This window comes from Hoplias malabaricus, chromosome 5, assembly GCF_029633855.1.
Source record: "Hoplias malabaricus isolate fHopMal1 chromosome 5, fHopMal1.hap1, whole genome shotgun sequence".
Taxonomy (NCBI): Eukaryota; Metazoa; Chordata; class Actinopteri; order Characiformes; family Erythrinidae; genus Hoplias; species Hoplias malabaricus.
Genome location: NC_089804.1, coordinates 39,316,082 through 39,331,204, shown reverse-complemented (window position 1 = coordinate 39,331,204; position 15,123 = coordinate 39,316,082). Strand labels below are relative to the sequence as shown.

At 42.3% G+C, this 15,123-nt stretch overlaps 1 protein-coding gene across 1 annotated transcript in view; it reads left to right on the top strand.

The window, feature by feature from the left end:
• The window catches only part of cdh4 (cadherin 4, type 1, R-cadherin (retinal)), a 61,356-nt gene that overhangs the window by 40,305 nt on the left and 5,928 nt on the right, over positions 1-15,123 (top strand). Inside the window, exons 7-12 of the mRNA XM_066672348.1 lie at positions 440-693; positions 7,764-7,906; positions 9,633-9,869; positions 10,274-10,507; positions 10,810-10,949; positions 12,678-12,842. Of these exons, the coding sequence (XP_066528445.1) occupies positions 440-693; positions 7,764-7,906; positions 9,633-9,869; positions 10,274-10,507; positions 10,810-10,949; positions 12,678-12,842 (1,173 nt within the window). The remainder of the gene's footprint in view (positions 1-439; positions 694-7,763; positions 7,907-9,632; positions 9,870-10,273; positions 10,508-10,809; positions 10,950-12,677; positions 12,843-15,123) is intronic.

The following is a 15,123-nucleotide window of genomic DNA, read 5'->3' as shown; positions in this document are numbered from 1 at the left end:
CACTTCGTCGTGAGATTGTTGTTTTCCGCGGTAGGAAACAAACCCAAATATAATAACGTTTTTCTAATCAGAAAATATCTCCCTTTAAAAGAAACATGTGCCTGTTTACAAAGTACAGGAGGTTGAAAAGTTTGAGAATTAATATTGGCTTTTGTACACTTTTTGTTTAATTGCAGGTCAAAATGTATTTACAAATCACTGCTTTCTGTGTTTATTTGCGTATCACACACTGCCCCACTTTTTTGAAATTGGATTTGTACATCAGCGCGCTTTGTTGAAATAGCTTTACTATCTTTGTCGGCTTTCATTTAGGAAAACATCCTGATGTCAGTTTTTTCCTAAGGGATGTAATTATGAAAAGTTTGAAGCTTTCCGTGTTAATGGTCTCTCTCAACATTGCTTCTGTCTTTGTTGTTTTCTTGTGTGTGTGTGTGCACAGCCCGTGGACTATGAGAGGAATGGTGCCTTCATGTTGACAGTGGTGGTCTCTAACCAAGCCCATTTGGCCAGTGGCATCCCTTCATCTCTCTCATCCACTGCGGGGGTCACCATCTCTGTGCTGGACGTAAATGAGGCTCCCGTCTTCCCCTCAAACCCCAAAATGATCCGCTTTGAGGAGGGTGTTCCTGCCGATACAACCCTCACCATCTTCGCTGCCCTGGACCCAGACCGCTTCATCCAACAGACTGTCAGGTACAAAGCATGCGTTATTTTGGTGTTTCAAACATTTTTTTGAGAACCTTTTATTTTATTAGAAATAGGATTTTTAGTTAAATGTGCAAATTAAATCACAAACATCCTGGTGGCACGGTGGCGCAGCAGGTAGTCTCGCTCCGGGTGACTGTCTGTGAGGAGTGTGGTGTGTTCTCCCTGTGTCTGCGTGGTTTTCCTCCGGGTGACTGTCTGTGAGGAGTGTGGTGTGTTCTCTCTGTGTCTGCGTGGGTTTCCTCCGGGTGACTGTCTGTGAGGAGTGTGGTATGTTCTCCCTGTGTCTGCGTGGGTTTCCTCCGGGTGATTGTCAGGTGTTTAATTAAAGTGAGCTAAATTATGTAGTGTTTCCAGGACCAGGATTGGACAGCACTGATCTAAATGATCAAATGAATGTCCCTCAAATTATAACAATTATCATTGTAATGATGCACACACACAGGCTAATTGAGTTCTAACGGCGCCCCTTGTGGAGAACCCTCATCCTGCTAAACTCAAGTGAGCGTCAGTTACCAGCACAGAGATAAACTCGCAATCTAAAGACAATAGAGATAACACTATGTTTTATTTAATATTCCCTTTAGATTTTAATCCGTGTTTCTGTGTAAATCACCCCAGGGGGAGGTTACTCACAGGCTCTGTCCCTGTGTACTTAATGAGCAATCTTCAGGCTTTTCCCTAAAGATTCTGAGCTGTGTTTCTTTCTCTGTGTTGGCTGCTCTTCGTGACTAGAGCAGAACTAGGTTGCCATGACCTCATCTTGACCTCTCAGAGTGACAGACAGAAGTACAGCACCACCACAGATTGCAGCTCAGCCTCAGGCTCCGCTGAAGTGTGTGAGCAGCACAGGCAGCAATCAAGACACACACACACACACACACACACTCCTGCATACAAACTCACACTTTACCAAGGCAAAGAAGAGAGAGATACGCTGAGCATTTCCACCAAAGCCAGACCACAAAAAATCTGTAAATCAATTTGGTCTGACTTCTAGAACTGTCCGCCAAATCAAAGACTAGTATTAGAACTGGCTTCTGGGGCCAGTTGCATCAGCTGTACGTAAATCAAATGGAGGCTGGTTATAGCGTCATGTCAAGTGCTCCCCAGCTTAAGTTCATGCATGTCAAAATCAAAGTCATTTTGAAGTTGAACTTTTAAGTGGCTATTAAATATCTGACTTAGCTCTGAAATATTATTGTTGTTATTTTCGCACCCTAAACCTCAACATTTATAAAGCCTTAAGTCAATATGCTTTCTTGTTTGTAATAGTGGGAGGACTTGGTGACCTTAAATTACATTAAATTTTACCAAAAACATAATCTGATGACGGAATCCTGCTGGTATCTTTGTACATGTAACGTAGAGTAATGTCTCAAGCTGTCCCAAAAGGAGAATGCTGTATAAGAAATGAGGCCATTCAATAAAATGGTAGCTTTCGCATAGAATATACAGCTAAAATCAGTAAAATGGTCACTGGAATCTAAATAAAGGCTGATGTTGAAATGTCATCAAAAATGCTGTCTGAAGGCACATGAGGAAAGCTCATGGTAAAATGGCTCCCCTCCAAACACACAGTTATAGTCGGCTGTAACAGAACACTGTCAAGATTCATATGCTGTGGAAGCTTTTGCCCTTCAATCTGTTGCATAAACATCATTTGACCTTGAACATCTCTGTGCTTGTCTATGAAGCTCAGAATATTGATTATGAACATGAATATTCTTCTGTGCCTTTCCTGGTACTCAGCGGACCTCTTTGTTCCTCTATTAAGTTACGTTAAAAGACTTCAGGACTTGTCTAGATGTATTTGGTCAGTACTTGTATCTGTCTCCCCTTGTTACAGTAATAGAAGGGAATAAAACAGTTTAAGTATACAATTAACCTTTCATATGTGACCTACTTTATGCCGTTCCGGTCTCCGTGGAACATAAAATGCAGGGCAAGATTTACAACGGCTGTCTTGTGCTCCCTTATCTGTGCACTCTTTGAGCCAATATTTGTAGTACCTTGAGGATTAGTCCCTGATGTTTATTTTCATCTCACACACTCCATCCCCCTTCTTCCTCACAGTTGGGTTTTGCCTTTGTGTTTTGTGCATGTTTATATTTTCAATATCGATATACACTGCTATCGCATGGAACAACCTATTTCCTAAAACATGAACCTGCTCTAATATCAGTTAGTGACGTGTGTTGATGCTGCTATTGTTTTTAAGGTGCTATAAGATGGCGGTTTTATAGGCAGACCCTCTACTTTTTAAGTAAGGTTAGTTGTTAAAATGGGTGTGTATTTGTCAGTCCTCAGAATAAAAAAAACACATGCAAAGCTCATCGGATTTGTAAAAAAAATAAATAAATAAACCCAGACTTAGCTGTGTGCAGCTGGAGGGAGGCTTGTGGCTGGTCTGGTGCAGAATTCTGCAGGTCTACAGCAAATCTTTGCTGTGTTACATGGAATGAGGGAGCCCAGAGCAAGAGGTGACAGTTTTAGATGACTTCAAAACTAATCCGGTCCACCTGAAAAGCAAGAAACACAACTCGTTTCATTTATTCTTGAAGACAAATGTAATTTCCCATTAAAGAAAAAAATAATAATTAATAGATGCCCATCTTAATCCCAATTTTGGATCTTATTCTGTAACGTTTCACCTCACACTGCACTTAGAGATTTACTGTAATAAATGTATAACAAAGTCAACAGTTCCTCGATCTGAGAAGCATCTGCAAGTGAAGTGTTCTGTAGCTTTTGTGCAATATTAGGGTGACCAGACGTCCTCTTTTACCCGGACATGTCCTCTTTTTTAGACTTAAAAAAATATCCGGGCGGAATTTCACAAACGTCCGGGATTTTGTTTTTCTAGAGTTTACATAGAACTTCAAGAAGTTTCGTTCACAAACTAGTCCCGCCCTCCCCTACTCCGATTGGTTCGCTTGAGTGAGAAGGGGGCGTGGTGAAGTAGCCTAAAATCTTCTGATTGGACGGTCTGACTGTAGAGCTACCGTTATTGGTCGATAACTTCTCTGTAAACATTTAATTGGTCAGTCTGCACGTCAGTAGTCCTTGTTTACGTCAGGCAAAGCTCACGTACCTACCCTCAGCTCGAGCAGCTATGCCGAAACGTAAATGTAAGTTCTCGGATGAATTAAAAAAGCAATTCCCAAGTTTTGTGTAGCAAATAAAGGTGTAAAGGACCTAAAAGCACACATAGGTTCAGCTAAACATACAACGGCAGCGAGGGGCGAGAGCTCATCACCGACCCCAATTTTAACCAAACAACTTTAACATTGAAGACCTGAATGTACCGTCTCTTTTTGACCTTGAGCCATTCAGTGAAGCACTAAATAGTTAAGAAAAAGTTCACTTTGTGTTCTGAAATTTTGACCCTGGCGTGGACTTCTGGCCTAATCAGCTTACAGGTCTGAACTGAAGGAAAAAGATAAATCCTCCATGAAGCTACTAGAGCTTCAGTAAAAGACTTGTTCCTCTGGTTTCCCAAATGCCAACAGTTCAAGTCACACTTTGTACCCTTCAGTCTAAAGGGACAACAAGTCAGTCTACTGTGCAAAGCTTTTATGGCGCCTGAGAGATCATTTGGGTTATAGTGTACTTTCTGAAAATTCCTCTAAGGCCTGAAAGCTTTTATCTCTTGAGACCAAAGTTTGAAAAGCCAGATTGGTCCACAGTAGTTGCCATTTATTAGAGCATTTGTTCAAGGTCAATACCTTCTAATTTCTTCTTCTGCGCTGTAGTCATTAGTGCTATTCCAGATGAGCATGAAGGTTGTGTCACTGCTTTTGCGTTTCATATCAAGATTTTAAATGTACAGAAAAAATCTCAAGCTTATGACATCCTGGCTCAACAGGACGAACCATGCTTCTAGCTCAGGAAGTTTGTAGGTCAAGTCCCTCTCTAGTTTAAAAAAAATAAAAAGCACAGCCTCATATATAACTGATGTTTGTGGCCCCAGAAGAGCAGTCCAGTTTGGAAGTTGTTCCAGATAGCTGTGGGACCAAAACAGCAGCACTACACTTTGAGCTGAAAAAAAAAATGATCCAAAGCATTTACTTTTCTAACTCATCCGCTCTCAAACTGTCTTCACTTGGCTGGATTATGCTTCCTCTGTAGAGTCCCTCTCACCCCGGCCAGGCACTGCTGTGTTACAGTGACTGGTCAACAGCCCACGCGAGACATGGGCGGAACTGAACGACACCGAACCATGACAAGGCATTCCACACAGACTGTCCATTTTTCAAGTCCAAGATCTGTACTGATCTGTGTCTTAGCTATAGTCTTTTTGTTTCTAAAGTGTCTTTACTGGATGGGTACAAAAGACCAGGAACATGCAATCCACACTTCTGATGTTCAGTCTTAGAGGTCAGAGGTTACATTTTCAGCTTCTCACAATCTGTTAAGCTCAAACACACGAGGTGATATTGAAGTATGGGCTCTTGGGGGACAGGTCCGTTTTTCTGAGAACACCAGCAGTTTCATTGTTTGATTTGCAGACTTCGTTTTCTGAAAATTTGTTTTTGATCAGCTTCACCTGCTTTCAGACCCATAGCTTTGACTGGACTTCTCCTATTGAAATGATGGACAGAAACACATTTTCAGATCTGAAGCAAATGAGCTCAAATTTTTGACAGTTGTAGTGGTCCTCCAGGTCATGCCGGGGAATTAAAATGGCTTACTTCATCTAGATATTAAACTTGAAATGACAAAAATTAATAGTGGTCTCTGACTTCTGAACGTTATGTTCTGTGTACGGAATCAGAATGTACACAACCTATCAAACTGACATTATTCATAGAGCCACATTGTTGAAGCTGCAAGTTGTTTTGCAGCATCATGTCAGATTTTGAGGCCCACATTCTGCAGGCTCTTCAAGGTCATCAAGTGTTCCAGTCTTGTTCCTGACTGAGCTTAACAATTTTTCAAGTTCGGCAATATGTCAGCAAAAAGTACAGCACCATTTCTCAAAAACTGTCAATACAAAAATAACCACTTCTCCTGTACTTCTCTAAAGCACAGAACATAACAGCAGAATGGGTCACCTGATCTCGTTCTCTCTCTGTCTCTCTCTCTAGGCTTGTATAATCCCTCTGTACGCAGATCCCTTTAGAGTAATAGAGTAACAGGACACACACTGCATTGCAGCAGACATCCCTCACACCAGCTGCACTTGGGAGACAAGCTAAATGCTTTTAACTGACTTTCTCCTGGTTCCAGTGTCCGATGCGGCCTCAGTTGTCTGGCAACAGGGTGGAGAGGTCATTGAGTAATGAGCTAGACCAGTCCCCAGCCCCACTCTCTCTGTCTGTCTGTCTCTCCACTTCATCGATCCAGGTTTCGGCCTGGGCCGAGACTGTTAGACAGACACTGTGCCATCTTTGCGTTATTGATCTAGAATTAGCCCACTCCAACAAATGCACGCCTCACCAGTTTTGCCTTGCAAAAAAAAAAAAAACATATGTTAATGGATTTAACTAGAATAATACCTCAAGTAATAACACATTTATCTTAGGTCCCTCTGTTCTTTCTTTGTTTTAGTTTTTGTTATTTGTTTGAGGTTCTTTCTTTTTCCTTCAGTAAATTAATGGAGGGCGGCATGGTGGTGCAGCAGGTTAGTGTCGCAGTCACACAGCTCCAGGGGCCTGGAGGTTGTGGGTTCGAGTCCCGCTCCGGGTGACTGTCTGTGAGGAGTGTGGTGTGTTCTCCCTGTGTCTGCATGGGTTTCCTCCGGGTGACTGTCTGTGAGGAGTGTGGTGTGTTCTCCATGTGTCTGTGTGGGTTTCCTCCGGGTGACTGTCTGTGAGGAGTGTGGTGTTTTGTTAGATGGATTGGCAACCCAAAAGTGTCCATAGGTGTGAATGTGTGAGTGTGTGTGTTGCCCTGTGAAGGACTGTCACCCCCTCCAGGGTGTATTCCCGCCTTGCGGCCAATGATTCCAGGTAGGCTCTGTACCCACCATGACCCTGAACTGGATAAGCGGTAACAGATAATGAATGAATGAATATTTTAATGGAGAGATGCAGTTGTGCTGTCCAATTTGCCTCATCCTTGTGAAGGGCTGTGAATTTTCACAGCAGGAGGTCCCATCCTCCCCACCCTTGCATCACTCAGTTCACTAGCAGCTCATCAACTAGTTAACCAATAAAGTCCTTGTTAACAGTGCCACATCTGACAAGTCAGCATCCATTTAAAGCTCTTTTAGGACCAAATAAACCAATTTGGCACCTGATATATCTACTTACCGTTTTCTTAACACAAATTTCTTGTTCTATATGCTATACTTTTGCAAAGACTGTAAGTGTAAACAGCTCAGCTGAAAATATCCAGCGCTGTACACTGAAACCTATTTAAGTTGTTTGCAAGCAGAGTGCAACTGCCTTCAAACACTTCAAATGCATTATGCAGCTACAAAGTAAAGCAGTCGCGCTGACGCCCACACTGGCCACCTTTTCACTTTATCTTAGCAAATCATGTTCAGGGACAAAGATTTTCTCTCTGATCTAAGATCTCTTTTCATTTTGTTGCCATTACTTCAGCATTGGGAGATGGTCTTAAAAGTGACTTGCAGTGGCAGGCTGTAAAATGAACAAATGACAACACGTATTCTGAATTGCATATAAACTGCTTTACTAGGCTAATTATTTGGCCATTCATCAGAAGAACAGACACCACCCGCTCGCAAATTCTGGAAGTGTCTGTCTGACCTTGGCTGCTATATCAATAGCAAGGCAGCCAGCACCAAAGCCACATCAATTATTCAGGGTTCTGTAAAATAATAATTATGTGTCTGCTCAGATATTTGATTGAGTATGAATAATTCTGCTTTGCACTGTGCCATGCATCAGTCCCTATATTAAACAATATACTGCTGTTTTACTGCTTTGGTAGATCTGCTGTGAAATCTACAGTTTTGACAGTGTGCCTTAAAAATGCTTATGAAGCAGAGATTTGGTTTTGTTTATATATAAGTTTCATATTACATAAATAATTGGTTGGATATGGAGGAGACTTATAAAGTATGTTGGGGTGTCCCTGACCCATAGGTACTCTAAGCTGTCTGATCCAGGAAACTGGCTTCGCATCAACAGGACGAACGGTCAGATTACCACTACAGCCATACTGGACCGGGAGTCACCGTACGTGAAGAATAACGTGTATGAAGCCACCTTTCTCGCTGTAGACAATGGTAAGATCATGGGTTTGTACATATGTTTGTATAGTGCCATCATTGTCACTATCACCCAATCAGCTAATAGATTACTTTGATTTCTAATTAAGTAAATAAGGACAGCTCTCACGTATAGAGAGAGAGTGTTTGACTCTGTTAGTGAAAGGGATATTACAGACGGCAGGCCGAGCTGGACCACAGCAGCGGTTCTGTAGTTTCACACTACCCGAATGAGGCTTAAACAAGCTTTTCGTGCCCAATCGATCGGAACCAGCCCACAATCACAAGCACGTTTCTCTTCTGATTGTATTTGGCTTTATTTTGTTTGCTCCGCTCAGCCACGAAGGACCTTCGACGCAATCACAGTAGAGCCACCAGTCCATTTCATCCACAGCCACCAGCTGGAGGGCTGCTGCCTGTTCCTTTACTCTTCACCCTACTCCCAGCTCAAAGAAAGTCTGAAAACACAGATTGCTGGCCAGGGAGGAATGCTTCTTACTCTACTAGCTTTGCACGACTGAGAGCGAAACTGCATGATGAACAAATTGGCCATTCAGTGCAAACAGACTGTGTTTTTTCCCCCCTCAAGTCTTCAAAGGTGTCTTAAGTGGCAAGCCTTGTTAACTGGTCTGCGAGATAAAGAAACAGCAGCGCATTTCACACCATCTACCTCTCTGTAGGATATAAAGGACTTGGTTTTTTTTGCCCTCATTTGTTCTTCCAGAGTCCATAGTGGCAGGCAGCATTTTCAGTCATATCTGCACAGCAGCATTTCTCCGAATCGATCTGTATCTAATATGTATTTCCCTGAAGTCGGCAGAAGTGGGTTTGGGAGCGTGCAGCAGGCTTCTATAAAGCTCTGCGTTTGTTTGTCTGCATCAGACTCAGCCGTAGGGAACAGATGCGCCTGTTTTTTTCTAGGAAAGTCATTTCACAAAGACGTTCTCCAAGAGAGCACAACTCCATTAAAGACAAAAGAGGCGTGTGAAGTATTTATGCATCGTTTCATTTGTCATATCTGTCACCGTGGGGAGTTTTTAAGAGGAATACAGGGTGTAAACCTCTCCATCACACCTCCGTCACCTCCCTCCTCTCAACCCCACTCCCCAATTTCTCTTTCATTTTCCCTGTCATCCTCCACTTCTCTCTTTCTGCTCTTTAAGAGTTTGTTTCCTTCCCTCATTTCCCATCTGTCTGTCTTTAGTCTCCACTCCAGCAGTTTCTGTATGAAGTGGAATCTCACTGGGTCTGACCACCCAGCAGTCACACAGCCTTTCAGTAATGCAGAATGTTTAGGATACGGAAAAGCACAACAGGCCCGAACGCTACTTCCACAGCAGGCTCTGGATAAAAAAAAGAATCAATTTACTTGTAGTAGAACCAAGATTTTCCTACACTATCATAACATTCCTAAAGCATTTGAAATCTGTTCCTTTAGCACACTGTAGGGAGACCTGATATAATTTGTGATGGTATTGATAAGGAAAAGCTACTAGTGTTAGCTCAGCATTTATACTGAAATATAGTCCACCAATAATTACGTTTTATCAAATATATTCTCTAAATCAAATTAAGCTACGTTTAGAAAAAAGGATACAAAAGTTGTGTGAGATTTTTGCTTTGTTTTCCTCAAAAGAAACACTTATCACCTGGAAATCAAAGCTACCTCACCTCTAACCCAGTCTTTGAGTCTATCTCTAAATCTGGCCCTCACCTACATTCTCTCTCTTTGCGCCTCTTGCAGGATCTCCTCCTGCGACCGGAACAGGAACTCTGCAGATATATCTGATAGATGTAAACGATAATGTGCCGGTGCTGGTGCCCAGAGAGGCTCAGCTGTGTGAGAGGTCGCGGCCTGGCTCCAGGATCAACATCACTGCCTCTGATGCAGACTCTGAACCCAACGGCGGACCTTACGTCTTTGAGCTGCCCTCTTTTCCCCCCTCCGTCCGCCGCAACTGGACCGTCTCACGGCTGAATGGTGAGACGTGATTATTGTGTTTAAAAATACTACAGTTCTGGTGTTAACACAGAGAGGCAAGATACTCATCAACACGTGTAATTAAAATACGATACAGGCTGGGACTGTTGGTCATTAATAATAACACTCAATTTTTTGAGTGAACCCCACCAGCTCAGGCACTGTATGTTCTATGATAGAATCCAGGTTTGTAGTGCTCTTGTTCAAATACAGTTTACATGGCTTTTAAAATATTAAATTCACTACCTCCAGTGTTTCCAAACTAAGCAAGTGGGTACATCCAGAAGAAATCTTTCAGATCCAAGCTAAACCCATCTCCTCAGGAAAAAGGGGACATTTCCTGTTGTTAAAAAAGTATGTTAGTTTTGGGACGATTGTAATCCTTTAACCATTATTTTCTCCAGGTGAGTACGCTCAGCTAAAGCTACGGATTCCCTACCTGGAGGCTGGCGTATATCGAGTGCCCATCCTGGTATCAGACTCAGGAAACCCTCCGCTGACCAATCGCTCCATGATCAGGGTGAAGGTGTGTCCCTGCGATGAGCACGGAGACTGCACTGCCATCGGCGCCGTGGCCTCTGCCAGTCTAGGCACAGGAGCTATCATAGCCATCCTCATCTGCATCATCATACTGCTCAGTAAGTGTAGGAACCACTGGGGGCGACAGCTAAACATGTTCACCTAGGGACAGCAATGTCCAATTAAACTTATAACATGACAGCACTGTTCAGGTCTTAAGCCAGAAACATTCATTATATACAAAGTACATTATATACAAAGTACTTTGTATATTTGTTTTCTGACCAAGTCATTCAACCCAACCTCTGTGTTACACTGTCAAAGTAAAACAAAGGTCAGTTCAGACTGTTCTAGCCTGTGGTACATCTTGTTCTTGGTTGCTGAGCCCATGAGTTTTATTTTTATGTGTGTGCACGCTCAGGCATGGTGCTGCTCTTCGTGGTGTGGATGAAGCGCAGAGAGAAAGAGCGCCAGACCAAGCCTCTGCTCATCGATCCAGAGGACGACGTGAGGGACAATATACTGAAATATGATGAGGAGGGAGGAGGAGAGGAGGACCAGGTAACGTTATACAATTTCCACTCAGACAGGTATCATCAAGTCAGTGACCACCCTTCATTTGTATTTTTTTCCAGTCAAATACATCGTTAAGGGGAAGGTTGTTGTTTTGTTACTGCTGTTTGTTGTTGTTGTTGGGACAGTTCCTGGGGATATGAGTCCAGTTGCAAAAGCAAGAGTACTGTTAGAAGGAAGACCCAGATCTCAGGATTATTTCGTGTGTTTCAGCTGTAAGAAGCAGAAAAATACAGCTGAATGCTGTGACTGAATTTTAGATGTAGAATGATTTTAAAAATTATAATAATAATATCACATCTCTTGAAAAACATGAAAGTTGCAATAAAGACACAACAAAACACTTAACGTTGATAGATTATATATGTTAGTTTTTAATTGTAAAACTTATTTTAATAAATGCTTACATATATAATTACATATACAGTGGAACCTCTACCTACGAACTTGATCCGTTCCGTGACCCGGTTCGTAAGTAGAAAAGTTCGTTTCTCGAGTCAATTTTCCCCATTTAAAATAATGGAAAAGCAATTAATGTGTTCCAGCCCCCACCCCGAAAGTCACCATTTTGCACTGATATATGTTTACAACACTCTCAAATTAGTAAAAAATACATGTAGCGTTACTAAAAATAAAAGAGAAATACAGTGGAAACAGTAATAAAAAAGAAATAATAAAGTTGTAAGTGGTTACACATCACTACCTTGAAGACGTGACGACTGGCTGGAGCAGTAACACAGGCACTGGCTGTATGACGGGAGGTGGGGGGTGGGGGGAATAACGGAGAGTAGGTGGTGAATGTGGGGAGACGAAGCGTAGATACGGCTTAACTTAGCACGAATTTCGATGTCTGCTATTTACACTAATGCTAAATTGCTAAAGCTACAATGTGCTAATCTTAAAAGCTCACTCAAGTCTGGGGGCGCTGGGAGACTCGCCTATTGGGGTCAGTGGCCATTTCCAGCCGCCGGCTCGGAGGAGACTCGGGTTCGTTTCTAGAGTCATGGTTCGTTGGTGGAGGCAAAAAATATTCAAATGCCCGGTTCGTATCTTGGAAAGTTCGTTAGTATAGGCGTTCGTTAGTAGAGGTTCCACTGTATTACATATTGTCAGTGTCCAATTAAAAACACGTACTTCCCAAAATAGTAACTTTACAGGAGAAAAACTACAAAAATAAACAAATAATTAAAAACTGGTGTTGTCAAACTTATTCAAATATTTAGTTAAGTATTGCTTTAATTAACGATTTTTTGTTGCTGTTATCACGTTTAAACAGCTGCAAAGTATTAATGTAATAATAATAGACTTTTTTATCTGTTTTATTCAAATTTTAGTTTTGGAAACGTATTGTTTTTGTTTACTCTACAGGTTAAATCAAATTTAAGATACAGATATTAGAGACACAGAGATTAGATTTAAGGCACAGGCTCTTAATAGAACTGTCAGATCTAATAAGAATAATTTCAGTATCACTGTGGTATTGGCTCCTGAAAATGGACTTTCTGTTCCACACTGGATATGATTTTACATTATTCAGTAATAACTGTAATACATTCTGTTTCTGTCAAGGGAGCGGGGTTACCCTGGCCTGCTCTTTCACCCAACACATGCCACTAGCCAAAAGAGATAAGCCTGGTTCTTAGCAGGAGGTCCATAATATCAGACCTTCAGGTGAACATGAACCCATTACTTATCACACTTTTAACCCCCTTGCAGGACTATGACCTGAGCCAGCTCCAGCAACCCGAGACGCTAGACCACATGATGAGCAAGCCAGCGGGAGTGAGGAGAGTGGACGAGAGGCCCATCATCCCAGAGTCTCAGTACCCCGTACGACCCACTCTCCCCCACCCTGGAGACATCGGAGAGTTCATCATTGATGTAGGTCCACTATTTCCTCAGTAGTGTAGAGCAGCAGCTTAAAGCTACAGCACACCGATTTTTATGAAAAGGAAGGAGTGGAGGGTGATTTGGCTTTTGCTATGCACTGTATTCATTCTCAGGATGTGGAATTATTCATACTGACCCTACAGGTGTATTTTGTTTTGGTCCTGGAGGGCTGATGATATGTCTGAGTGGTCTGGTGTGTCTGAGTGCACAGTTTGGGGATGACTCCACTCAAACACATCTGATTCAAAACAGCAGTTAATCACCAGGTTTAGCCTTAGAGCACATTAAATATAAAGCTTGCTAGACATTCTCCAGTCCTCCAGGAGCAGAGCTGCCCACTCCATCCCCTCAGGGAAGAACAAGAGATAAAATGGATGCACTAAATCATTCCTGTGTTAGTATGGGAGTATAGAATTATACAGAAAGTACATACAGTCATTACTCAGACGTCTTACACTCTGCTTGAGTATGCTTGATGTTAATATTCTACACTTTGTGAATGCATCTAAGCCATGAAAAAAAGTTTCAATGCATATTGAAACTAAATTAGACATGAATACAGCTTTAATCTTGATCAACACATAGGCAGTATCACTAGGACAGCTTTTTTACATCTTCGCAATATTGCTAAGATTAGAAATGCCTTATCCCTTCAGGACGCAGAAACATTAGCACATGCTTTTATTACTTCAAGGCTTCACTACTGTCAGGATGCACCAGCAGCAATTTAAGAAAACTTCAACTAGTTCAAAATGCTGCAGCCAGGGTCCTCACTAAAACTAGAAAATTTGAACATATCAGTCCAGTTCTATCATCACTTCATTGGCTGCCTGTTAAATTCCGCATGTTATTATATGTTATTAACATATAAAGCTCTACATGGGCTTGCTCCTGAATACCTTCAAGATACAATTTCCTATTATGAGCCTCCACGTTCACTCAGATCACAGACTACTGGATTTTTAATTGTTCCCAGAATTCAGAAGGCCTAAGCTGGGGGAAGAGCCTTTTTCTTATAAAGCCCCCCAACTCTGGAATGATCTTCCAGAAAATGTTCGGGACACAGTCGCAATCTTCAAATCTAGGCTAAAAACTCATTTGTTTAGTTTATCTTTTGGTAGCTAATGCTCCCCCATTGATAAAGGCGGCAGATCCGGGGGGTGCATGGACACAGGGAATTATAGTAAACTGAGACGATGGTGCTGTCGTCCCGCCGCTTCTCGCGATCACTCAGGTTTGTTGACGGTGGAGCGGAGGGATGCCAGTGTTTCAGGATGTTCCCATGTCTGTGTGTCCTCCTGGTTCTCTCCTTTTAGTTAAAGCTGTCATAGTCAGATCTGCCGGAGTCATTAGCCACACTCTGGAAATGTTCTACTTTACAAACACAAAACAGTTCAAAACTAATTCCATCCCTTTACATCTTTCTGAGTAAACAACTGCCCACCTGTCCATCTGGACACTGATGGATGACTGTCGAGATCCTACACTGAAGTTCTCACGGACTACTAACTATTATCACCAGTGGATTGACCAGAGGAGGATGGGTCACCCCTTGTGAGCCTTGGTTCCTCCCAAGGTTTCTTCCTCAGCTGGGGGAGTTTTTCCTTGCCACTGTCGCCCCTGGCTTGCTCACTTGAGGGTTTTACATTTTGTTTTTTACATTTCATGTCAAATCTTTGTCTTACTGGAATTCTGTGAAGCTGCTTTGTGACAACATCAGTTGTGAAAAGCGTTATATAAATAAATTTGATTTGATTAATCTTTCAAACTGAATAAGTTAACTATGAGAGTAGTATCCATCAAATTCTATTTATATAGCGCTTTTCACAACAAAAAGTCGTCACAAAGCAGCTTTACAGAGATCCGGGTCCAAGCCTCCTATGAGCGAGCCAGGGGCAACAGTGGCAAGGAAAAACTCCCTCAGCACACGAGGAAGAAACCTTGGAAGGAACCAAGACTCATACGGGGAACCCATCCTCCTCGGGTCGACACCGGAGACACAACAGAGAACAGAAGTAAAAGTGAAATGATGACAGATGAAGGGGTTATAGTAATATTAGTGATGTATGAGTCTGAGGAAGGAGGAGATGATCAGTGATTCTGTGTGAGTTAAAATTAGGTGCAGAGTTTATCTGAGATAAAACAGCAAGGCCAAGCATGATAGTGTAGATGAGACAAGGCCAGACAGGGTCAGGGGCTGGATCAGGGCAACACCTCGAGAGCAGCAGGACATCTCAAAGCATGAGAGAGACAGGAGAAAGAAAACCAGACA